At 43.6% G+C, this 27,639-nt stretch overlaps 1 protein-coding gene across 1 annotated transcript in view; it reads left to right on the forward strand.

The window, feature by feature from the left end:
- The window catches only part of stk3 (serine/threonine kinase 3 (STE20 homolog, yeast)), a 427,334-nt gene that overhangs the window by 271,336 nt on the left and 128,359 nt on the right, over positions 1-27,639 (forward strand). Inside the window, exon 9 of the mRNA XM_080194726.1 lies at positions 19,202-19,391. Within this exon, the coding sequence (XP_080050852.1) occupies positions 19,202-19,391 (190 nt within the window). The remainder of the gene's footprint in view (positions 1-19,201; positions 19,392-27,639) is intronic.

Raw genomic sequence — 27,639 nt, forward strand, 5'->3', positions numbered from 1 at the left:
GATTGTTGTCGTTGCAGACTCGATGGGCTGAATGGCCTCCTCGTGCACTGTAGGGTTTCAATTCTATTCTGTTCCACACTTGTCCAGTTTAAACACCACCTGCCAGTTCTCCGCCCAAGTTTCCAACCATTCTATATTTTGCTGTGTCCTCTGACAATCCTCTTCATGATCTGCAATTCCAATAATTTTTCATCTACGAACATACTAATCAGACCAGCTACTTTTTCCTCCAAATCATTTATATATACTACGAACAACAAAGATCCCAGAATTGATCCCTGTGGAACGCTGCTAGTCATGATGTGGAGATGCCGGCGTTGGACTGGGGTAAACACAGTAAGAAGTCTCACAACAGCAGGTTAAAGTCCAGCAGGTTTATTTGATAGTAAACGCCACAAACTTTCGGAATGCTTTTCCTCCACTCACCTGACGAAGGAACAGTGTTTCGGAAGCTTGTTTACTATCAAATAAACCTGTTGGACTTTAACCTGGTGTTGTAAGACTTCTTTCTGTGTTGAATGCTGCTAGGCACAGCCTTCCGTTCTGAAAGGCACCCCTCTACTCCTCTACTGCTCTCCTCTGTCTTCTGTGGCCAAGCCAGTTCTGTATCTACCCTACCTTACCCTAGGTTCCTCATCCATCAAGCTACTGGTGTTGTAGATGCTGTTGCGACTAGAGCCAGATTGGTGTGCAGCCCTCTGAGGCAGGACTTCCCTAAATTCATTCCACCATAAATTCATTCGTAATATCTGTCTAATCATCTATCTTAAAATAAAAGCTCCATTTAATTTGATTTATTATTGTCACATGTATTATATACAGTGAAAACTATTGTTTCTTGCGTGCTATACAGACAAAGCATACAGTATATAGGGAAGGAAAGGAGAGCGTGCAGAATGTAGTGTTACAGTCATAGTCAGGGTGTAGAGAAAGATAATCTTAATGAGAATTTAAAAGTTAGAATGAAGTTTTTGAAGCATAGAACAAGACTAAAAGAGTTAGAAGATATGCTAGGCACAGCTTGCAAGAAGTCGCTATGCTCTAGCGCCATCTTGGTTTTTGATCTGGGGAGTTGAGAGGCAGATTATGGCATGAGTAGTCTGGCAGGTCACGTGGAGTGGGGAAGAGAAGTGCCCCCTCCTTCAATTCCCCTTTCCACGTAAGATTGCCCCTCCCTAGATTTGACCCCACAAGTAGTCCTTTTTTTTCCCTCCCTGTCCTCTCCATCAAGACCCCCCTCTCTTTTGGGCCTCACCTCTCCCCTGTGAGAAAGTAGTCCTGAATTCCAGGTTTAGACTTCTGGGACTGCTTGTAGTCATGATGTGGATGTGCCGGCGTTGGACTGGGGTAAACGCAGTAAAAAGTCTGACAACACCAGGTTTAAGTCCAACCGATTTATTTGACAGTACACTCACTAGCTTTCGGGTTAGCCTCTCCGTCAGGTGAATGGAAAGTTCTGGCCTCAGACAGAGCATATAAAGCACAGACAGTTTACAGATTACTGATTAGAATGCGAATCTTTACACCTAACCTGCTGTTCAAGTCTTAAAGTGGCTGACAATGTGAGTGGAAGGAGCACTGATCACAGGTTAAAGAGATGTGTATTGTCTCCAGATAGTACAGTAAGTGAGGTTTTGCAAACCCAGGCAAGACACGGGGGTTACAGATGTCGCTCTATCTGTAACCCCCGTGTCTTGCCTGGGTTTGCAAAACCTCACTCCCTGTACTGTCTGGAGACAATACACATCTCTTTATCCTGTGCTTAATGCTCCTTCCACTCACATTGTCGGCATCTTTAAGACTTGAACAGCAGGTTAGGTGTAAAGATTTGCATTCTAATCAGTAATCTGTAAACTGTCTGTGCTTTATATGCTCTGTCTGAGGCCAGAACACTCCATTCACCTGACGAAGGGGCTAACCCGAAAGCTAGTGAGTGTACTATCAAATAAATTGTTTGAACTTAAACCTGGTGTTGTCAGACGTTTTACTGCTTGTAGTCCCAGCGGTGCTACAGGGGCTGTTGGGACTACAGAGTCAGATTGGTCTGCAGCTCGCTGAGGCAGGACTCCCATATAATGTTTAGACACAGACTCAATTTAAAAGATAATGCACCTGTAAAGACTTGATTATCTGTCAAGACCCACATTCCAACCATTATCTTGTAAATGGAGTCTGTGTCTATATATGCCCTGTTTGTGAACCCAATCCTCCACTCACCTGATCAAGGGGCAGTGCTCCGAAAGCTCGTGTTACCAAATAAACCTGTTGGACTTTAATCTGTGTTGTGAGACTTCTTACTGCACCATAAATTCATTATATCTGTCTGATCATCTATCTCAAAATAAAATTATATTTGCCAAAGGTAAACTTGGCTACCCTTGATTATTATGCATTTGTAAATATTCACTACTTTTACCTTGAAGTCACTGCATGAAAAATTCTGCAAAAAAATCTTGTTGTTATGTATCTAGCCAAAAATTATAAATCATAAAATGCAGGAAAAGATGAGTAGCATTTTTGCACAAGTTTGTCTCCTCATAATATTAGTATCCTAAAGCACATTGAGTTCTCTTTTATTAGCGTTCCATGAGCAATCTAAAATGATATTCAAACCACAACATAATGATAAACAATTAATTGGATGCAAGTTTCATTTCTTCTCATGTGGTCAGCACCTGTTTCTTAGAAAAATGGCAAGTAGATATAAAATACAGTTTCTAATTTACACGTTTAATTATCATGTGTTGATCTTTGGATTTGTTTATATAAATTTCTTGTCAAATAAAGCATAACAACTTCATGTGGCCCAGCCTTGATCCTGAAACATTCCGTGACTAAACTCTGAAGTTTTAACCTGTTTTAAACCTACTTTAGAGAGACTGTCAGGAAACAATTGCTGGAGAGGCTGAAGGTTATAGATGATGTTGAAGACAGAGTAAGTTCAGCCAAGTCCTTGGCTAGAATTCAGAAATATTCCAAAGGATAACATCATCACAGAAATGAAATTACTGAGAGTTGTTACTTCAGCGCAGTAATACAATCTGCTTCTCTTGGGCTTTGTGAGTCAGGGCACATGAATTGCCCAAACATGTGGCAAACCATCTTTAGTAGCTGCCATTTACGGTATGTATTGCGCAGTTGGTACTTTGCAGATTAATGAGAATGTAGCTGCCTGTAGGAGATGGAGAGCTTTGAACCCATGCAGGGATTTTAAAACACAGTTGAGAAGTGGTTGTTCAACAAGTGGTTGTGAGCCAATGTAGGTCAGTGAGCTTAGCTCTGGCATGACCTATTATCTGAAGATTAATTTAATAATTATAATTTTTCAAATCTACAGGAAGGATAGTGCATTCTAAACAAAGTTTCTGAGGAAGAAAAGTTCATGGGACATGGATGTCACTGTCTAGCTTTTATTGTAAGAAGTCTGACAACACCAGGTCTAAATCCAACCGATTTATTTGTTTGTAAACTCACAAGCTTTCGGGGTTTGTCCCTTTATCAGGTGAATGGAGAGTTCTGGCCTCAGACAGAGCGTACAACAGCACAGACAGGTTACAGATTACTGATTAGAATGCGAGTCTTTACAACTAACCTGCTATTCGAGTCTTAAAGATGCCGACAATGTGAGTGGAAGGAGCATTAAGCACAGGTTAAAGAGATGTGTATGCAACAGCCCCTTGGATCCCATGCCCTCTCACTTTCTCAAGAAGTCTTCAAGGGGGACCTTATCGAGTGCCTTACTGAAGTCCATATAAACCACATCCACCGCTCTTCCTTCGTCATTGTGTTTAGTCACATTTTCAAAGAGCTCAACCAGGCTCGTAAAGCACGACCTGCCCTTGACAAAGCCGTGCTGACTACTTTTGATCGTATTAAACTTCTCTAAATGTTCATAAATCCTGTCCTTCAGGATCTCTCCAGCAACTTACCAACCACTGAGGTTAGACTCACAGGTCGGTAATTTCCTGGGCTATCCCTGTTCCCTTTCTTGAATATAGGAGCCACATCTGCAATCCTCCAATCCTACGGAACCTCTCCCATCTCCATTGACGACGCAAAGATGATTGCCAGAGGCTCTGAAATCTCTTCCCTCGCCTTCCACAGTAACCTGGGGTACATACCATCTGGTCCTGGTGACTTATCTATCTCTTTTAATCTGCAGGTGCTTCGGTCCGCCTTGTTATCCAACAAGGGGCATACACGTGGTGGGTCATGCGAGGGTTATTCTTAGATGTTTTGAGAGTAGCCTAGTGCTTCACGTTGTTAGCATACGCTTAAACTGGACCAGCTGATGGGCAACATGACAGCTCAGTGGCCATCACTGTTTGCTGTGCATGGATTTGGGCCAGTGTCTGTGGGAGTTTGCGCATTCTCCCCTTGCTTGCGTGGGTTTTCTCTGGGTGCTCTGGTTTCCTCCCACACCCCAAAGATGTGCTCTTAGGCTGATTGGTGTAATCAAATTGTCCCTAAATTAGTCTCCCCTCAATCTGGTTTCCAATGTGGAGTGCCATAGATGTAGACAAAGGTCATGGGTGGAAGAGGGAACTCACAATGTTAAAATGGCGGCGCGGGCTCGTTGGGCCAAAGGGCCTGTTTCCCGTGCTCTGTTGTTCTTGATGCTATTCAAAATTTCCAACACATCCTCTTTCTTAACTTCCACATACTCAATCTTTTCAGTCCGCTGCAAACCTGCAGTTCAACCACCCAGATCATTTTCCACCGTGAATACTGAGGTAAAGTATTCATTAAGCACCTCTGCCATTTCTACCGGTTCTGCACAAACTTTTCCCCTTTCACCTTTTATAGGTCCTATTCCTTCACATCTCATCCTTTTACTCTTCACATATTTGTAGAACGCCTTAGGGTTCTTCTTAATCTTACCCGCCAAGGCCTTCTCATGACCCCTTCTGGCTCTCCAAATTTCCTTTTTTAAGCTCCTTCTTACAACCTGTATACTCCTCTAGATCCTTAACATTGCCTAGCACTCTCAACCTTCTGTACGTCTTTCTTTTTGACTAGGTTCATTATAACCTTCGTGCACCACGGTTCCCGTAACCTACCAAAACCTCCCTGTCTCATTGGAACGTTGTCGTGCTCCAGACAAATATTCCTTGAAAATCCGCCATCTTCCTTCGGTACTTTTCCCCAAGGATACCTCCTTCCAATTTACTCGTCTAATTTCCTGACTGATGGCTTCATATTTCCCTTTGCTCCAGATAAACACTTTCCTAACTTGCCTAAAACTATCTCTTTCCAGTGCTATCGTGAAGGAGATAGAGTTATGATCGCTATCCCCAAGATGCTCTCCCGCTGAGAGATCTCACACCTGTCCAGGTTCATTAGCTAGTACCAGATCAAGTACAGCCTCTCCTCTCGTAGGCTTATCCACATACTGTGTCAGGAAACCCTCCTGAACACACCTAACAAACTCCTCCCCATCCAAACCCCTTATCCTAGGGATATTCCAATCGATGTTTGGGAAATTAAAGTCTCCCATCACGACAACTCTGTTATTACTACATCTCTCCAGGATCTGTTTCCCCATCTGCACCTCAACCTCCCTGTTACAATTGGGCGGCCGATAGAAATCACCCAGCAAAGTTATCGACCCCTTCCTGTTCTGAACTCCCACCCACAGAGACTCCATAGACAATCCCTCCATGGCATCCACCTTCTCTACAGCCGTGACACTATCCCTGATCAACAGTGCCACTCCACGCCCTTTCCAATGCTTGCACATCCTTTCTATAATACAGCGACCAGAACTGTACGCAGTACTCCAAGTGCGGCCACACCGGAGCTTTGTACAGCTGCAACATGACCTCATGGCTCCTAAACTCAATCCCTCTACCAATAAAAGCTAACACACTGTATGCCTTCTTAACAACCCTATCAACCTGGGCGCCAACTTTTAGGAATCTATGCACATGGACACCGAGATCTCTCTGCTCAACCACACTACCAAGTAACTTACCACTAGCCTAGGACTCTGTACTTCTGGTTCTCCTTCCAAAGCGAATCACTTCACACTCTTCTGCATTAAACTCCATTTGCCATCTCTTAGCCTAGCTCTGCAGCTTATCTAGGTCCCTGTGTAACCTGCAACATTCTTCTGCACTGTCCACAACTACACCAACTTTAGTGTCATCCGCAAATTTACTAACCCATCCTGCTATGCCCCCATCCAGGTCATTTATAAAAATGACAAAAAGCAGTGGCCCCAAATCAGATCCTTGTGGTACACCACTAGTAACTGAATTCCAGGATGAACATTACCTATCAACCACCACCTTCTTCTTGTCTTCTTGCAGCTAGCCAATTTCTGATCCAAACTGCTAAATCACCCTCAATACCATGGCTTTGTATCTTCTGCTATAGCTTACCATGGGGAACCTTATCAAATGCTTTATTGAAATCCATGTACACCACATCAACAGATTTACTCTTATCCACCTCTTTGGTCACCTTCTCAAAGAACTCAATAAGGTTTGTGAGGCACGACCTACTCTTCACAAAACCGTGCTGACTATCCCTAATCAAATTATTCCTTTCTATATGATTATACATCCTATTTCTTATAATCCTTTCCAAAACTTTGCCCACAACAGAAGTAAGGCTCATTGGTGTATAATTACCTGTGTTGTCTCTACTCCCCTTCTTGACCAAGGGGACAACATTTGCTATTCTCCAGTCTTCTGGCACTATTCGTGTAGACAATGACAACCTAAAGATCAAAATCAAAGCCTCTGCAATCTCCTCCCTAGCCTCCCAGAGAATTCTAGGATAAATCCCATCTGACCCAGGAGACTAATCTATTTTCATACTTTCCAGAATTGCTAACACCTCCTCCTTATGAACCTCAATCTCGTCTAGTCTAATAGCCTGTATCTCAGTATTCTCCTCGACAACATTGTCTTTTTCCTGTGTGAATACTGACGAAAAGTATTCATTTAGCCCCTTTCCTATTTCTTCAGACTCCAGGCACAACTTCCCACTACTGTCCTTGACAGGCCCTAATCTTACCCTAGTCATTCTTTTATTCTTGACATACCTATAGAAAGCTTTGGGGTTTTCCTTAATCCTACCTGCCAAAGATTTCTCATGTCCCCTCCTGGCTCTTCTTAGCTCTCTCTTTAGATCCTTCCTGGCTAACTTGTAACTCTCAAGCACCCCAACTGAGCCTGCCCGTCTCATCTTTACATAAGTTTCCTTATTCCTGTACACAAATGATTCAACTTCTTTAGTAAACCATGGTTCCCTCGCTCAACCACTTCCTCCCTACCTGACAGGTACATACTTATCAAGGACATGCAGGAGCTGTTCCTTGAACAAGCTCCACATTTCAATTGTGCCCATCCCCTGCAGTTTCCTTCCACATTCTATGCATCCTAAGTCTCGCCTAATTGCATCATAATTTCCTTTCTCCCAGCTATAACTCTTGCCCTGCGGTATATACCTATCCCTTTCCATCGCTAATGTAAACGTAAGCGAATTGTGGTCACTATCACCAAAGTGTTCACCTACCTTCAAATCTAACACCTGGCCTGATTCATTACCCAGTACCAAATCCAATGTGGCCTCGCCTCATGTTGGCTTAGCTATGTACTGTCAGGAAACCCTTCTGCAAACATTGGACAAAAACTGACCCATCTAAAGTACTCGAACTATAGCTTTTCCAGTCAATGTTTGTAAAGTTAAAGTCCCCCATAACAACTACCCTGTTACTTTCGCTCCTATCCAGAATAATCTTTGCAATCCTTTCCTCTACATCTCTGGAACTTTTCAGAGGCCTCTAGAAAAGTCCCAAAAGGGTGACGTCTCCTTTCCTGTTTCTAACCTCAGCCCATACTACCTCAGTAGATGAGTCGTCATCAAACGTCCATTCTGCCAACATAATACTGTCCCTAACTAACAATGCCACACCACCTCCTCTTTTACCACCTTCCCTGATCTTACTGAAACATTTAAACCCCAGATTCCTGTCCCTGCTGTATCCATGTCTCTGAAATGGCCACAACATCGAAGTCTCAGGTACCAACACATGCTGCAAGTTCACCCACCTTATTCTGGATGCTCCTGGCGTTGACGTAGATACACTTCAAACCATCTTCATGCCTGCTGGTACACTCCTGCAACCTTGAAACCTTATTCATGACCTCACTACTCTCAACCTCCTGTACACTGGAGCTACAATTCAGGTTCCCATCCCCCTGCTGAGTTAGTTTAAACCCTCCCGAAGAGTATTACCAAATTTCCCCCCCAGGAAATTGGTGCCTTTCTGGTTCAGATGTAGACCATCCTGTTTGTAGAGCTCCTACCATCCCAGAATGACCCCCAATTATCCAGGTATCTGAATCCCTCCCTTCTGCACCACCCCTGTGGCCACGTATTCAACTGCCCTCTCTCCCTATTCCTCTCCTTGCTAGCATGTGGCACAGGTAACAAACCAGAGATAATAACTGTCTGTTATAACCCCTGAATTTCTGCCTTACATCCCCATCCCTTTTCCTACCTATGTCTTTGGTGCCTATGTGGACCATGACTTGGGGCTGGTCCCCCTCCCCCTTAAGGATCCCAAAAATACACTCTGAGACATCACAAACCCTGGCACCTGGTTTCCCTGCATCTATTCTATGAAATTCCTTCATTGTTTTAAACACCTCTCTCTACACTGTCTAACTCAAGTGAATAGAAACCAAACTTATCATAATCTATAATATCATTTAATTATTAATTAATAGTTTAACCTTTTAAGACTGGTATCACTAGTCTTAAAAGGTTAATCCATGTGACAGGAAGACTAGTTTGCCCTTCCTGAGGTACGATGCTCAAAGCTAAGTAAAATACTAAATAAGGAACAGGTCAAGGCTCGGTACAATTAAAGGATGACTTCCTTCCCTTGCATTCCAGTTTGTGAAATGCTCACATTCTGTTGACTATTTTGATTACATTTTGGAACGGTACATCTGGTGATTTTTTGTAACTGAAATCTCAAATTCTTTGCTTGTCCACAGATTCTATTATCTCACAATTAGAAAAATATTTTGTTTTCTTGGATAGCCTTATGCCTCCCTACATTGAACACCATCTTCCAGTTATTTTAACTCACTTAGTCTATGTCCTTTTGTAACTTAATGTTCCCATCTGTGCATCTTGCTATGCCTCCTTTATGTCATCTGCAACCTTGGGCACACAATATACTGTCTTCAATCAAGTCATCAAATATATGGTGGAAAGCTGAAGACTTGGGTTCGGTCCCTGAAACATTATGTGTTCCATTCCTCTGAGTATATTTGCTTTACCCCTGTCCTCTGTGGCATACGTCTAGTCAATTGGCAATCCATTAGAATGCTTACTTGAAGATCAGAGGCTGAATGCCGTTGGCTGCTGAAGTGTTCCCCAACAAGAAGGGAACATTCCTGCCTGGTGATTGTCGAGCAGTGTCCATTAATTGTTGTAGCGTCTGCATGGTCTTGCCAATGTACCATGCCTCGGGGCATCCTTTCCTGCAGCCTATCAGGTAGACAATGTTGGCCAAGTCGCAAGAGTATGTACTGTGTGCCTAGTGGATGGTGTTCTCACGTGAGATGATGGTATCCGTGTCGATGATCCAGCATGTCATGCAGAGTTTGCTGTGGCAGGGTTGTGTGGTGTCGTGGTGACTGTTCTCCTGAAGGCTGGGTAGTTTGCTGCATACAATGGTCTGTTTGAATTTGCATGGTTGTTTGAAGGCAAATAGTGGAGGTGTGGGGATGGCCTTGGTGAGATGTTCGTCTTCATCGATGACATATTGAAGGCACTGGAAAAAATGTCATAGCTTCTCTGCTCCGGGGAAGTACTGGACAATGAAGACTACTCTGTCCGCCTTCCGCCTTGCATTTCAATAATCTAAGCCTAGATTAGCTTTGGTCTACAAATACTAGGTTGTTTTTCCATTTGTCAACTTTCACACACCCTTCTTCTTACCTATTAAGAATAATTTCACCTGTAGTATAATATTACATTGCATGATTGACATGCAAATTAACTGCATAGCCTTTCAAAAAAGTGTTTTAAATGTCTTTGGTTTACAGTTGTACGGATAAAGGATATTGGACCTGTAGTGATCTCTTTAGTAGAACCTTATCGACTGTAATGTTCTATGTTCTATGTCTTCTTACGGAACAGCTAAACAATATTGAAGCCCATGAGATTAAAGAGAGCAGCAGCTGTGTAAATAAAAAAATTGGCTAAGAGGCAAACAGCAGAAAATGGTGGGACACAGTTGATTTTCAGACAGGTAGAAAGTATATTGTAAAGCTGTCTCCCAAGGATCAATATTGAAACCACGTCTAATTTGAATGTGATTAATAAACTGGCTTGTTGATATACAGGAAGAGTTTCAATCTGGAGGTAGGTTTACAAGGCAGAGTTTCAAAGCTTGCAGATGACACACAACTCAGAAATTTAGTAAACAGTGAGGAGTATAGTAATGAACTTCAGGAAGGCACAGGCTGGTCAAATCAGCAGGTACGTCATGGATGAAGTTTGATGCAGAAGTGTAATGTAGTGCATTTTTGTTGGAGGAATAAAGAGAAACAATATAAACTAAGGGGTATAATTTTTAATGAGCATTAAGATTGCAGTGACATACAGACATATGAATTAGGAACATTAGTCTGTACAGCCGTTTGAACCTGCTCCCTACATAGGGGTTTACGTACATCTTTAGAAGTGTTTGGGAAAAGTTGGCAAAGCTGTTTAAAAATACAGGTGAGATCTTTTGGCTTCATAAAAAAAGGCATAATATTCAAAAGCAAGGACATTATACTAAACTGTTACAAATCTCTGATTAACCTCTGCTGGAGTACCTGTCTAATTCTGGGCAACACATTTTAGGAAGGATGTCAATTCCTTAAGGTAGGAGAGGAGATTTAACAGAATGACACAAGAGATGAGGGCTTAGTCATATGGAGGCCTAGAGAAGTTGGGTTTATTCACCTTAGAGCACAAAAAGCTAAGTAGATATTAACAGACACATTCAAAATTATGAATTATGTTTTTAGTAGAGTAGATGGGATGAAACTGTTTCTATTGGCAGGAGGGTTTGTAACTAGATGACATAGATTTGAAATAATTGACAAAAAACCTAGAGGGGAAATGATTTTTTTTAATGCACTGAGTTTTTGATTTGGAATTTTCTGTTTGAAAGGGCAAAACCGATTCAATGGTAACTTTCAAAAAAGACTTGGATATATACTTGAAAAGGTGGTGACGGAGACAGGACATGGGAGTAGGAAAAATTAGTTTGCCCTTTCAAAGATCTGACAGCGACATGATGAACTAAGTGGCATTCTTCTATACTGTGTGATTGTATGATCTGAATGAGAATTGATTAAACTCAACAGGTTGATTAATTAGATTGAGACATTCTACCATAGAACCTAAGTTTGGCATCTTCTCATGAAAAAGAAAGATGTTCTACAGCCTCAACTCTAGGTGAATATAAATCTCTGCTTTCAGTTATGGGCATAATCCCTTAAAAAAGACATCCAGCTCTGACTTCTATTTTAAGCAAAAAATTCTGATCTAAGTAAGAAGTAAATTAAAAATATAATCACGATGTAAGGTGATTCTTCAGTATTTTCAGTATATTTTAGGTTAGGTGGATTGGCCGTGCTAAATTGACCCTTAGTTTCAGGGGGACTAGCTAGGGTAAATGCATGGGGTTATGGGGATAGGGCCTAAGTGGGATTGTGGTCAGTGCAGACTCAATGGACCAATTGGCCTCCTTCAAAAAAGAAGCATTATAGGCTTCCGTGATTCTGTTTTTGTTTTTAATGTGAAAAATTTCATCATTTCAAGTGTCAAGAAAGAGGAACAGGATAGGATTGTTGGCATTGAACTGACCCAGTGATTTTTTTTGCATTGGCATGATGGTTGAATGTTTTACTGTAGCACAGGTTGTCTACTTGAAATTCTTACTTATGCAAGATTTTGACACAGGCAGACATTCAGTTGATTATAGGTTTTTTCTGTTGGACTGCTAAGACTTTTTAGAATTGATTTTTAAAAAATTCTTCAACATAATCCAGCTAAGGTAATTTGCCAACATTATAAACAATTTTCCTGAAGAAATTTGTTGAAGAAATGTTAGTGTTGCTTAATTTATTGACACAACTATGATAAATGGAAAATTTACTTAGTTAAATTTAATGTGTGTAGACCAACAACAGTGTTTTTGGTTCAATATATAAAAGCAATCAAAATAATTAAAAGCCAGAGCAATTTTAATGGTCCGTCCAGTTTTAGATGTTGAAGAATGAGAGCATTTGTGAATTTCATATGATATTAAAAGCTACAGTAGAAGATGAATGCTTAAGGAACAAATTCTATTGGGGGAGTAGTAATTTTCCCCAAATTGATTTGCAGGTCAATATGTGCCATGTATGACATGATTAAGTATAAACTTGTCTGACTTACCAAATTGGACAGCTTGAATAATTGTTCATGTGTTTGATTGTAGATTGCAGTGCAATGTCCTGTTCAGGCAATGCATTTTATGATGAGCTGTTGTCTCTCAATACAGCACATTTTTTTAGAATTAGAATGTGAACCTGTTTTTACTTTCCTCCAAAATTTGCATTCTGCTTTTTGATTTTCGTCTTTTGGATGGTTAATATTATACTTTGGGGTGTTTTCTATCCTGCTTACTCTGAATTAGGTTCAGCCTTTGAATGTTCAAAACATAAGAGGACAGAATTAATCTGCAGAACTAGATGAAGTTTGAAGGCCTGCTATATAATGTCTGCAGATGATTATGATTAGGTTTGTCCCCAAAGGGAGAAAGAGGAACGTGATGATGAATTGCCCAGGGGTGCAATGTTAGACTAAAGATTCAAATTGCACAAGCAGTTAAATTTGATGTACTGGCATATGGGGTTCCTGAGTGGAACGATTTGCCTGCATCTTACATAGATTACACCAATGTTTTTCAACAATATTTAACACTGCATCATTTCTAACAATCATGATCACGCCAGCAGACGTTCGTTCCTAAAATAGACTTTGTATGTTCTTGTCAGGCCCCGCGAAGGCATACCCTATTCATAACTTCAAACATGGACTGTGTTCCTGTAGGAGTTTCTGGAACTGTTTTTTATATTTTAAAATGGACTCTTACAAGGTGGTGGCTAAGAGTCATGGTGACTTTACAATTTCAACATAGATTAGCTCAATCTTCTGGAAAGTTCTGAATTAAATCATACCAGCGGGAGGTGTGGTGTGGTTTGGAAGAGAGGGGGGTAACAGGGACAGATTCTAATATATACATCGATGATTTGCAGAGACAGCTGCACATTTTAAAATATAATTGCCTTAATCAGGTCTGAATTTAGAACATAAGAACATAAGAAATAGGAGCAGGAGTAGGCCATCTAGCCCCTCGAACCTGCCCCGCCATTCAATAAGATCGTGGCTGATCTGTCGTGTCTCAGTTCCACATCCCCGCCCTCTCCCCATAACCCTTAATCCCCTTGCCTATCAAAAACCTATCAACCTGCGTCTTAAAATTATTTAGCAAGGCAGCCTCCACCACTTCAACGGGCAGAGAATTCCAGAGATTCACCACCCTTTGAGTGAAGAAGTTCCTCCTCAACTCCGTTCTAAACCGCACCCCCCCTTTATCCTGAGGCTGTGCCCCCTAGTCCTACTGTCCTTTCTGAGCGGGAAGAGCCTCTCCACCTCTATCCTATCCATCCCATTCATCATCTTATATGTCTCAATGAGATCTCCCCTCATTCTTCTAAACTCTAACGAGTACAAGCCTAGTTTATTCAGCCTCTCCTCATAGTTCAACCCCCTCAACTCCGGTATCAGCCTAGTAAACCTCCTCTGCACTCCCTCCAAGGCCAAAATACGTAAGTGCGGCGACCAAAATTGCACACAGTACTCCAGCTGTGGCCTCACCAATGCCCTATACAGCTGCAGCAAGACCTCCCTACTTTTATATTCAATCCCCCTCACTATGAAGGCCAGCATCCCATTAGCCTTCCTGACCACCTGCTGCACCTGCAGGCTGGGTTTTTGCGACTCATGCACAAGGACCCCGAGGTCCCTCTGCACCGTCGCCTGCTGAAGTTTTTCGCCATGTAAGTAATAGTCCTTCCTACCATTATTCTGACCAAAGTGGACAACCTCACATTTGCCAACATTAAATTCCATTTGCCAGTTCCTGGCCCATTCGCCCAGCCTATCTAGATCCTTCTGCAGACTCTCCACACCCTCTGCATAATTTGCCGTTCCACCAATCTTGGTGTCATCACTCAGTTCCCTCCTCCAGATCATCTATATAAATGGTAAATAGCTGACGCCCCAGCACCGACCCCTGGGGCACTCCACTAGTCGCCAACCGCCAATCCGAATAGCACTCATTGACCCCCACTCTCTGCCTCCTATTTGACAACCAATCCTCTATCCACGCTAACACCCTACCCCCAACTCCATGCCCCCTGACCTTCTGTAATAACCTCTTGTGAGGCACCTTATCAAACACCTTCTGAAAATCAAGAAACACCACATCCGCCGGCTCTCCTCTATCCAGCGCCCTAGACACATCCTCATAGAACTCCAATAAATTCATCAGAAACGACTTCCCCTTAACGAAACCATGCTGCGTCTGCTCTATCAAACAATTCTCCTCAAGATGCCTCGCTATTTTCTCCTTGATCACGGATTCTAACATTTAGCTTGTGGATGTCCAATACTTCATTATTAGTAGAAGATCTAAAGCTGCTGGAGTTCTTTGGAGAGAGACCAAGTGCCCTTTTGGATTGTTAGAGGTAGAAGTGGATGATTGTAAAAAGTGCATAAGCTCACCAAAATTGCCAAGAAAACCGTCAAGGCATTTAAAGATACTGCCGTTTAAATATTAGTAAAAAGCTATCTGCAGCATTTTTTAAAAAGTACTTGCTATTTCATTCTGTCTTTAAATCAAGTATTCAGCTACAGAAAGCAGTTAGGAAAGCAAATGGCATATTGGCCTTCATTGCCAAAGCACTTGAGTATAGGTGTAGGAATGTCTTACTGCAGCTGTATAGGACTTTGGTGAGATCACACCCAGAGTATTATGTGCAGTTTTGGTCATCATATTCACTGAAAAGAAGGAGGCTGAGGGGAAACCTGAAAGAGGTCTACAAAATTATGAGAGGCATTTTATGTGGATGGATGTGTCAGTTACAAGGGGGCACAGATTTAAGGTGAGAGGGGTGAAGTTTGAGGGAGATGTGCAGGGGAAGAGAGTAGAGGGTGACTGGAACACACTACCAGAGGAGGTAGTGGATGCAGACACATTTTCCACTTTTAAGAGGCATCTGGCTGGGTACATGAATAGGGAGGAAATAGAGGGATACGGACTAGGTAAGGGCAGAAGGTTTTTTTATTTGAAGATTGGTCCCAAGTCTGCAGCCTTTGTACGTGGTAGCTTCAGAACACTTCCCGTGGTCTCCTGCCATGAATCTCGTTTTTACCAACAATCTCTTCCCCAGACCAAAATTGGGACACTTTTTCCCAGATAGGGTTTGGGGAGCTGGGAATTGGTCAGATTCTGCACTGCAGACCTGGGAGCAAAAATTCAGGCCTTTGTCTCCAAGTTTTAATTTTAACAAAAACGAATTGAAAAGGCCATTTATCCACAAGTTAAGTGTGAAAGACCACTGTCTATTTTCTATTATTTACTCAGATGTAATGAACAAAACAAAGAACAGTACAGCACAGGAAACAGGCCCTTCGGCCCTCCAAGCCTGTGCCGCTCATTGGTCCAACTAGACCATTCGTTTGTATCCCTCCATTCCCAGTCTGCTCATGTGACTATCCAGGTAAGTCTTAAATGATGCCAGCGTGTCTGTCTCCACTACCCTACTTGGCAGCACATTCCAGGCCCCCACCAGCCTGTGTAAAAAACGCCCCTCTAATGTCTGAGTTATACCTGGCCCCCCTCACCTTGAGCCCGTGACCCCTCGTGATCGTCACGTCTGACCTGGGAAAAAGCTTCCCACTGTTCACCCTATCTATACCCTTCATAATTTTGTACACCTCTATTAAGTCTCCCCTCATTCTCCATCTTTCCAGGGAGAACAACCCCAGTTTACCCAATCTCTCCTCATAGCTAAGACGCTCCATACCAGGCGACATCCTGGTCAACCTCCTCTGCACTCTCTCTAAAGCCTCCATGTCCTTCTGGCAGTGCAGCGCCCAGAACTGGACGCAGTACTCCGAATGTGGCCTAACCAGCGTTCTACACAGCTGCAACATCAGACTCCAGCTTTTATACTCTGTATCCTGTCTTAAAACGGCAAGCATACCATATGCCTTCTTCACCACCTTCTCCACCTGTGCTGCCACCTTCAAGGATTTGTGGACTTGCACACCTAGGTCCCTCTGTGTTTCTATACTCTTGATGGTTCTGCCATTTATTGTATAACTCCCCCCCCCCCGACGTTAGTTTTTCCAAAATGCATCACTTCGCATTTATCTGGATTAAATTCCATCTGCCATTTCTCTGCCAATTTTCCAGCCTATCTATATCCTGCTGTATTCTCTGACAATGTTCATCGCTGTCAGCAAGTCCAGCCATCTTTGTGTCATCCGCAAATTTGCTGATAACACCAGTTACACCTTCTTCCAAATCATTTATATATATCACAAATAGCAGAGGTCCCAGTCCAGAGCCCTGCGGAACACCACTGGTCTCGGACCTCCAGCCGGAAAAAGACCCTTCCACTGCTACCCTCTGTGTTGAGTATAGGGCTAACGGGAGGACTTTGAATAGTGTGGAGGAGCAGAGGGATCTAGGTGTATGTGTACATAGATCCCTGAAAGTTGGGAATCAAGTAGATAAGGTTGTTAAGAAGGCATACGGTGTCTTGGCGTTTATTGGTAGGGGGATTGAATTTAGGAGTCGCAGCGTCATGATGCAACTGTACACAACTCTGGTGCGGCCGCACTTGGAGTATTGTGTGCAGTTCTGGTCCCCACATTACAGGAAGGATGTAGAGGCTTTGGAGAGGGTGCAGAGGAGGTTTACCAGGATGTTGCCTGGTATGGAGGGGAGATCCTATGAGGAGAGACTGAGAGATTTGGGGTTGTTTTCGCTGGAAAGAAGGCGGCTAATAGGGGATCTTATTGAAACATATAAGATGATTAGAGGTTTAGACAGGGTGGATAGTGATAGCCTTTTTCCTAGGATGGAGAAAGCTAGCACGAGGGGGCACGGCTTTAAATTAAGGGGGGGTAGTTATAGGACTGATGTCAGGGGTAGGTTCTTTACCCAGAGGGTGGTGAGGGACTGGAATGCCCTGCCAGCTGCAGTTGTAAATGCGCCTAGTTTGGGGGCGTTTAAGAGATCTGTGGATAGGTTTATGGACGAAATGGGATTGGTTTAGATTAGTGGGTTAGTGTTTTTTTTTTAAAAGCTGGTCGGCGCAACATCGTGGGCCGAAGGGCCTGTTCTGCGCTGTTATGTTCTATGTTCTATGTCCCCTGTGGCCAAGCCAGTTCTCTACCCATCTGGCCACCTCCTTGTATCCCATGAGCCTTAACCTTTTTCGCCAACCTGCCATGAGGGACTTTGTGAAATGCCTTACTGAAATCCATATGGATGACATCCAGGGCCCTTCCTTCGTCAACTGTTTTTGTCACCTCCTCAAAAAACTTCTCCAAATTTGTAAGGCACGATCTCCCTTTTACAAAACCATGCTGTCTGTCACTAATGAGATTGTTCCGTTCTCAATGCACATACATCCTATCTCTAAGAATCCTCTCCAACAACTTCCCTGCCACGGACGTCAAGCTCACCAGCCTATAATTACCTGGGTTATCCATGCTACCCTTCTTAAATAACGGTACCACATTTGCTATCCTCCAATCCTCAGGAACCTCACCTGTGTCCAATAAAGAGACAAAGATTTCCGTCAGAGGCCCAGCAATTTCATCTCTTGTCTCTCTGAACAGTCTAGGATAGATGCCATCAGGCCCTGGGGATTTGTCAGTTTTGATGTTCCCTAAAAAACCTAACACTTCCTCCCTTGTAATGGAGATTCTGTCTAACGGGTCAACACTTCCATCTGAGACACTCCCAGTCAACATGCCCCTCTCCTTTAGTCATGTGTTTTGACTTGCACACAATTCTGGTTAGACAATCCTAATATCGGCCATGTAACCAAAATCAGTTTGCAATAACAAGCTTTATCTACAGACTGTGTCTGTGTGGGTTTCTTCTGGGTGCTCCGGTTTCCTCCCACGGTCCAAAGACGTGTGGGTTAGGTTAATTGGCCATGCTAAATTGCCCCTTAGTATCACGGGGATTAGCTAGGATAAATACATGGGGTTATGGGGATAGGGCCTGGGTGGGATTGTGGTCAGTGCAGACTCATTGGACTGAAAGGCCTCCTTCTGTACTATAGGATTCTATGATTTATGACCCAGAGAGTAAATTGGCCTTTTTATATAAGACATATATTTGTATAATATATTTAAGTCACGGGTAGATAGATTTCTGATAGACAAGGGAATTAAGGGTTATGGGAAGAAAGTGGGAAAGTGGAACTGTTCCACTTCAGATCAGCCATGATCTTATTCAATGGCGGGGCAGGCTCGAAGGGCTAAATGGCCTACTCCTGCTCCTATTTCTTATGTTCTTACAATGAACAAGAGAGCAGCTGCAGAAATGGTGGTGTCATCTTTGCCTTTTAAGAACCTCATGATTATAAAGTCTTTAAAAGCTTCCTAATCTGATACAATTTTAAAAAAAATTGGATCTTCTAATACGAAAGCCTACCTTCATGACCTGCTGAACGTTGATCTCCTTGAGGGAATCCTACAATAATTTTGGTGTTTGATTTCAGTTATCTGCACTTATCTAAACTACAATTCAAGAAAACAAAAGACTTCCTGCTTTACCAGACTCTCAAAAGCTGTTTTCCTCCAATGTGCTAGATATGTGAACTATGAATCACTTTTGTTTTCAGCTAGCAAAAGAAACAAAATTGCGGGTTTTTTTTTCAACTGGGTGTATGTTTTATAGAGCGATTGATGTGGCGTTTGGACTCAGGTATGCGTGTGACTAAATACATTTCTGCCCGATTTCTGCTGACCTTTCACCAGAGTCGTCAGAAGTCCCAGGCAGCCATGCTACTTTATTGCTAATGTTTTATGCATTCTGCAGGATGAAGATGAGGTGGATTCTTACACCATGGTGAAGACTAGTCATGCGGGCTCAGGAACCATGAGAGCAACCAGTACCATGAGTGAGGGTGCCCAAACCATGATTGAGCACAACAGTACAATGTTAGAGTCAGACCTGGGGACCATGGTAATTAACAGTGATGAAGATGAAGAAGATGGGACCATGAAAAGTAAGAAAAATGCATCTTCTTTGAGTAAAAAAATGAATTTTGGAGACTGCTATTTTTTCAACAATTTGCATTTATCTGGAGGCGCTGCTGTCTCACAGTGCCAGGAACCCAGGTTCGATTCCTGGCTTAGGTCACTGTCTGTGTGGAGTCTGCACGTTCTCCTCAGGTATGCGTACAGTTGCTCCTGTTTTCTCCCACAGTCTGAAAGAAGTGTTGGTTAGGGTGCATTGGCCATGCTCAATTCTCCCTCAGTGTACCCGAACAGGTGCCAGAGTGTGGCAACTAGAGGATTTTCACAGTAACTTCATTGCAGTATTAATGTAAGCCCACTTGTGACACTAATAATAAATAAACTTACCACCTCATAATATTCAAAATAACTTCATAAAGGTGTAAACAGGTTGTCAAGCCACATGAAGAGATATTTGGAAGGACGAGCCAAACGTTTAGCAAAGAGATCCTGGACAAAACTAAAGGAGGTGGACAAAACTAAAGGAGGTGAACAAATTTTGGAAGGGAATTCCAGAGTTTGGTGCCTAAAGGCTAAAGGCCTGGCTACCAAGAAAAGGCAAGGAGAGGCAAGATGTAGAACAGACCACTAGCAGATGAAAGGGGAGCTTGAATAGATTGACATTCTAGATGTGGTTCCTGAGATACGGGTAAGACCATGCAAGGATGTTAGTTTAAAATTTGAGACATTGGGAAACTGCAAGCCTGTCAGGTCAGGGAGGATAGAAATGATTGACAAGAATGATGTTTGTACAGGATAGGACTGGGCAGCAGAGTTTTTAATAACAATCACAGAGCATGGAGAATTGGAGGCTAGCTGGGAGCACTGAAGTAGTCAAGACTGAAGTTGGACGACGTTTTGAGATGCAACTGCAGAAAGAGGGACTTTCTGGATATTTGTGTGAACAAGGGCAAACACATCTGCAGTAAGTATTTGTGGAGGAAGGAACTTCACCTTAAGAGTTATTGAACATAAGAACATAAGAAATAGGAGCAGGAGTAGGCCATCCAGCCCTTCGAGCCTGCCCCGCCATTCAATAAGATCATGGCTGATCTGTCGCTGCTCAGTTCCACTTTCCCGCTTTCTCCCCATAACCCTTAATCCCCTCTCTTATCAAAAACCCATCAACCCGCGTCTTAAAAATATTTAGCGAGGCAGCCTCCACCACTTCAACGGGCAGAGAATTCCAGAGATTCACCACCCTTTGAGTGAAGAAGTTCCTCCTCAACTCCGTTCTAAACCGCCCCCCTTTTATCTTGAGGCTGTGCCCCCTAGTCCTACTGTCTTTTTTGAGCGGGAAGAGTCTCTCCACCTCTATCCTATCCATCCCATTCATCATCTTATAAGTCTCAATGAGATCTCCCCTCATTCTTCTAAACTCTAACGAGTACAAGCCCAGTTTATTCAGCCTCTCCTCATAGCTCAACCCCCTCAATTCCGGTATCAGCCTAGTAAACCTCCTCTGCACTCCCTCCAAGGCCAAAATATCTTTGCGCAGGTGCGGCGCCCAAAACTGCACACAGTACTCCAGCTGCGGCCTCACCAATGCCCTATACAGCTGCAGCAAGACCTCCCTACTTTTATATTCAATCCCCCTCGCTATGAAGGCCAGCATCCCATTAGCCTTCCTGACCACGTGCTGCACCTGCAAGCTGGGTTTTTGCGACTCATGCACAAGGACCCCGAGGTCCCTCTGCACCGTCGCCTGCTGCAGTTTTTTGCCCCGTAAGTAATAGTCCTTCCTACCATTCTTCCTACCAAAGTGGACCACCTCACACTTGCCAACATTAAATTCCATTTGCCATTTCCTGGCCCATTCGCCCAGCCTATCTAGATCCTTCTGCAGACTCTCCACACCCTCCGCACAATTTGCCGTTCCCCCTATCTTGGTGTCATCAGCAAATTTCGACACCCTACACTTGGTTCCCTCCTCCAGATCATCTATATAAATGGTAAAAAGCTGAGGCCCCAGCACCGACCCCTGGGGCACTCCACTAGTCACCGTCCGCCAATCTGAATAGCACCCGTTGACCCCCACTCTCTGCCTCCTATTTGACAACCAATCCTCTATCCACGCTAACACCCTACCCCCAACTCCATGTCCCTCGACCTTCTGCAATAACCTCTTGTGAGGTACTTTGTCAAACGCCTTCTGAAAATCTAGAAAGACCACATCCACCGGCTCTCCTCTATCCACCGCCCTAGACACATCCTCATAGAACTCCAGTAAGTTTGTCAGACACGACTTCCCTTTAATGAAACCGTGCTGCGTCTGCTCTATCAAGCAATTCCCTTCAAGATGCCTCGCAATTTCCTCCTTAATGACAGATTCTAACATTTTACCCACCACAGACGTTAAACTAACCGGCCTATAATTCCCCGCCTTTTGCCTGGCACCCCGGCGTAACATTAGCCGTTTTCCAATCATCCGGCACTTGCCCGGAATCCAGCGATGTCTGGAAAATAACCACCAAGGCATCCACTATCACCTCCGCCATTTCTTTCAGAACCCTCGGATGCATTCCATCCGGTCCTGGGGACTTGTCCACAATCAGCCCCTCCAGTCTGTCGAGCACCGCCTCTCTAGTAACAGTAATGTCGTTAAGACCCTCCAGTCCTACCACCTTTCCATCGCTAACACCCGGCAAATTATTCACGTCCTCCTCCGTGAAGACAGAAACAAAAAAGTTATTCAATACCTTAGTCATATCCTCATCCCCTACCACTAGGTCCCCTTTCTCATCCTCTAAAGGACCAACATTCACCCTAGCCAGCCTCTTCCTTTTTATATATTTATAAAAACTCTTGCTATCCTTTTTTATATTAAGCGCTAGTCCAGCTTCATAGTTTCTCCTACCCTTCTTTATCAACTTCTTTGTCAATCTTTGTTGACATTTAAACCTCTCCCAATCCTCATCTCGCCCACTACTCTTAGCTACTCTAAATTCCTCCGCTTTTAATTTAACACTTTCCTTCACCTCCTTCGTTATAAGAACATAAGAACATAAGAAATAGGAGCAGGAGTAGGCCATCCAGCCCTTCGAGCCTGCCCCGCCATTCAATAAGATCATGGCTGATCTGTTGTGGCTCAGTTCCACTTTCCCGCCCTCTCCCCATAACCCTTAATCCCCTCTCTTATCAAGAACCCATCAACCCGCTTCTTAAAAATATTTAGCGAGGCAGCCTCCACCACTTCAACGGGCAGAGAATTCCAGAGATTCACCACCCTTTGAGTGAAGAAGTTCCTCCTCAACTCTGTTCTAAACCGCCTCCCCTTTATCTTGAGGCTGTGCCCCCTAGTCCTACTGTCTTTTTTGAGCGGGAAGAGTCTCTCCACCTCTATCCTATCCATCCCATTCATCATCTTATACGTCTCAATGAGATCTCCCCTCATTCTTCTAAACTCTAACGAGTACAAGCCTAGTTTATTCAGCCTCTCCTCATAGCTCAATCCCCTCAACTCCGGTATCAGCCCAGTAAACCTCCTCTGCACTCCCTCCAGGGCCAAAATATCCTTGCGCAGGTGCGGCGCCCAAAACTGCACACAGTACTCCAGCTGCGGCCTCACCAATGCCCTATACAGCTGCAGCAAGACCTCCCTACTTTTATATTCAATCCCCCTCGCTATGAAGGCCAGCATCCCATTCGCCTTCCTGACCACCTGCTGCACCTGCAAGCTGCGGCTTATTACCTCTCTTCCTACTATCCTTTTTGACCATCGGAATAAATTTCCGCTGAGCACCAAGAAAGATCTCCTTAAAGATCCTCCACTGCTCCTCAGCAGACCCTCCCTCCAACGCGTTCCCCCAGTCCACATTCGCCAATTCTTCTCTCATCCTACCATACTCCCCTCTATTCAAACAGAGGACGCGTGTCCAGGAACCCACTTTCTCCTCCTCCATCTGCACCAGAAACTCCACCATACAATGATCACTCTCCCCAAGAGGATCCTTCACCACAAGGTCCCTAATTCTACCCGCCTCATTACATAGCACCAGATCCAAGATAGCTCGCTCCCTCGCTGGCTCCAACACACACTGTTCGAGGAAACTATCCCAGCAGCATTCCAAGAACTCTTCCTCGAGCCCCCCGCGTCCAACATGGGTCGACCAATCAATATTCAGATTGAAATCCCCCATAACTACGGCCGTCCCATTCCTGCACGCCGCACTTATTTGCGTGTTAACAGCCCGCCCCACCTCCAGATCATTATTCGGGGGCCTATAGACGACACCCACCAGCGTCTTCCTCCCTTTGCTGTTCCTAATCTCCACCCACAACGATTCCACCCTCTGCTCCTTGGCTCCAATATCATCCCTTGCTACCACCGTGATGCTATCCTTAATCAGCAGAGCTACGCGCCCCCCTTTTCCCTCCTGCCTATCCTTCCTAAACACTTGATAGCCCTGTACATTCAGCTCCCAGTCCCTGTCACCCTGCAGCCACGTCTCTGTAATGGCCACCAGATGGTATCCATTTGTGTCGATCTGCACCACCAGCTCATCCACTTTATTCCAAATGCTTTGTGCATTCAGATAAAGCGCTTCCATCCCAGCCTTCACCTGGACCCTATTTGCCATAACGCCACCAACCATACTCACGCCCCCTACTCCCTCTATTATTGGGACATCCTTGGCCTCTTCCCTTACCTGTACCCTCTCCTTAACTTTAGACCTCGTAACATCACCTACCCTCGCGCACCACACCACCCCCCCCCCCCCCCCATTAGTTTCAAGCCCTGTCTACAGTCCTCTTTACTCGATTCGCCAGCACTCTGGTCCCAGCACGGTTCAGACCAACCCCATCCCGCCCAAATAGGTCCCACCTACCCCAATACTGGTGCCAATGTCCCATAAATTCAAACCCATTCCTCCCACACCAATCCCTGAGCCACCCATTCACTTCCTTCATCCTGTCAACCCTACACCCGTCTGCACTCGGTTCAGGTAGTAGCCCAGAGAGCTGGAGGATAAGCTGAAAGCACTGCGTCACATCGGCGAGAGGGAATGTTACCCATACACTTTATTCCAGGAGGTGGTCACACTCCTTAGGAAAGGGTCTTCTGATTTGGTGAGTGGTTAGGTAGAGGAGGATGTGACTGCAATTGAAGCAGGTATTGGGTACCCAGAGGGCAGGAGTGCAGGACCCTTGGCCTTCTCAATTCTTCAACATGTCTGAGATTTTTTCAGCTTGTCAGGATGAGTGAGGGAGGTGCAGAACTGATGAACTAACATGCCATGGAACCATGGTACAGGAAGACATTCAAGCAGGAGAATAACAATGTTTTTAAAAATCCATGTTTAATATTGTGTCAATCTTTATCGTTATGAAATTTTCTTATTGACCCCTTGAATAAGATATGTTTTGAAGTGTGCCCCCAACCCATGTGAAAGGTTCAACAAGCCGGATCTAAAATGATGATATTTAGAGGGTTGGTACAAAAACAGAAGGATCTGGGGCTCTTATTCACAGGTACTTAAAGTTGGCAGAACAAGTTGGTAAGGCAATTGAGAAAGCATATAGGATACTTGCTTTTGTAATTTGGGCATTGAGTACAAAAACCTTTGTAAATCGTGTTAATTCTCAGCCAGCGGACTGCTTTCAGTTCTGGGCCCCATACTTTAAGAAGAAAGCCAGGACCTTGGAGAGGCCGCAGAAATGATTTACTGGGATGAGGAAAGATTTCCCATGTCAAATTGATCAGTAACCAGAGGTCATAGATTTAAAATGTAATAGAATCACTTAGATGTTATTGTGTAGTATGTTTTGGTTCCTAAATAACATATTCTGAATTTCAGTCAGTCTGTGTGAGGTGTGGAAAATCACAGGATAACTTAATCCAGAGACAGGAGTCAGAGAGGCCCCGGTAATCTCATGAAGAGAGTGGGAAGGCCAGTCAGGGAATGGGCAGGTAGTCAATGTCTGGGAAATGTGGAAAGGCAGAGGTGCTGCCAAATGTTTTTCTTAGTTCTCTTCATGGCAGCCAATCGAATTGAGAGGAAAAGGATGGGAAAGCCTGCTGCACTAGGCTGTAGGTGGAGACAAGAGGAAGGAGGGAGAGATTGGTAGGGTAGTTGGAATTCATGGGGGAAGATACAATGGATTGCAGAGAGGTTGGGTCTAGCAGTCAAGAGAAGGAAAACACATTGCGGCAGGTCTTGTTTGTCCTGTCCACAGGCAATGCTGTAAAAGTACATGCTTACCGGATCTGGCAGTTCTCACCCTCCCTTCAGCTGCCAGTTCCTGAGTCTGGGGAAGAGCATTGTTCAGCAGATAAATCAAATGATTGCTAAAATCCCAGGCATTCATACCAGAATAATAGGGAGTAGAATAGCTTGATCTTGGGTTTGGACAAAGCTCGGCACAACATCGAGGGCCGAAGGGCCTATACTGTGCTGTACTGTTCTATGTTCTGTGTTCTAATTACAGATGCACCTCCTGAAAGCAGGTTACTCACCCACCCCAATTCACCTTTTCTCATTTTTAAGAATTAGCCCTCACCGGTCCTGGTGTGAGTGGAGGAGGTGATAGTCTCCTAAGCCACAGTGTAAGATTTGAAGTTTCTATTCCATGGAAGAGTATGTTCCCTAAAAGTGTTTGTATTCTACTTGTTCTGTATCAGTGGATTGCAATTTATGCATTTCACCAAATCATAACCATAAAAAGAAGAAAGCTAATTCCATTCATGGGCACTTTGACAGGTTATTAATGTCATTGGTAATAGGCAAGTGGTACTCCATTCATGTACCCTCTGATATAAAGCTGGCAATCTCTAGAACTCATTGCCATTGAATACCTGCATTTTTATGAGTCCCATGAGCTGGCATGTCTTTAAAGGCTTTGAGCTGAATTTCATTGTAGTAATCTAGCACTTGGCCTTCAGAGGAGTTAATTTGGATTAATAGCCAGACAAAAAGTGAAAGGAAGAATAGCACATTCCAACTTCATTCTATAAATGCCTCTATAATGCCACAATTTAATTGCGTCTTGCAATGAAATGTACTGGCAGAATTTACTCAAATCACTTTCAAAACAGATGCCTCAATTTCTCTGGGCTATGTGTGTGGGGCTTGGCGTGGAGTATTGATCAAATTTCCCATTCAATGCCATTCCAGCGACCAATCATTAAAACATATGTTTGTGGTATGTGGATGCTCAGTGGGCTCACTGTTGTGTTCCTCTGCATTTGAAACAGCCTGCTGACATTACTGCACATAAATATTACTAATGAACATTGGCACTCATAATACCAGACTGTAGTCGGTATGTTTTAGGAAAAGTGGAGAAGACATTTGTGTGAGGTGAAATAAACCATAACTTTTAATTGGCAATACATTTTGCAGTAACAAATAACTATGAAAACTGGATCTTTAAGTAGTTTTATCCAGAATGCAGATAATTTACATAAAGAAATCTTAACAAAGATGTTATGAAAAGGTTTCAGTTTGTAGAATATGCTGTTGCCTTTTTTGAACTCAAATTTGCTTTCTTTGGACCTGAGTTTGAGCCACATTACTGGGCGTTTCAATGGTAGAGGTATCAAGATGATATAGTTCCACACGTAAGTGTTTCTTCAGTCTTCACATTATTTAGCTGAGGGAAATTGTAGTTAGTCCAACAAAATGTCAGGCAAACAGCCTGACAGTACCGAGACTGAAGTCTATGAATGCAATTTGTAGCCTTATTCATGTCATAGCTTCTTGTAAGATTATTTTCTTCACTGACATGGTGCACTTTAAAGAAAAACAAAAAGGCCCATATCTTCCAATGGCAACAGTGGCAAAAGTGGATGTGTTTGCTGCTATTGTGCGACAGAACCCTGAGGCGGGCCCGACCTGTGCATCTGCATGGTATTTACCTGGGACATTTGAAATTCTGATTTGATACTCAGGCCCCTCTGAGAACGTTGCCAACACTGACCTTGGCATCTGAGATTTGGTGCCTGGAACTTATTCAAAAATTTACTCAATGATTCTCCACTGTTAATAACAGGCATTGGACCTGGGCTTACATTGATTAACAACAGGAACTGTATTGGGTAGGCCCAAAAAAATTTAAAACTTAACCTGACAAGTTAACACTTCTCTCATTCCCCCATCCCTTTTTAAGCAGCAACTTTTGAAAAGTTAGAAGTAATTATTAAAGGAACCCTGAAGATCTTTTTTTAACAATTTGCTACAACTCTGCAAGCATGCTGACCTTGACTTGAGGTGGTAACATCAAAAGGGCACGTGACCT

The sequence above is a fragment of the Carcharhinus amblyrhynchos genome, chromosome 8 (assembly GCF_965287045.1).
Source record: "Carcharhinus amblyrhynchos chromosome 8, sCarAmb.v2.hapA, whole genome shotgun sequence".
In the NCBI taxonomy this organism is placed as follows: domain Eukaryota; kingdom Metazoa; phylum Chordata; class Chondrichthyes; order Carcharhiniformes; family Carcharhinidae; genus Carcharhinus; species Carcharhinus amblyrhynchos.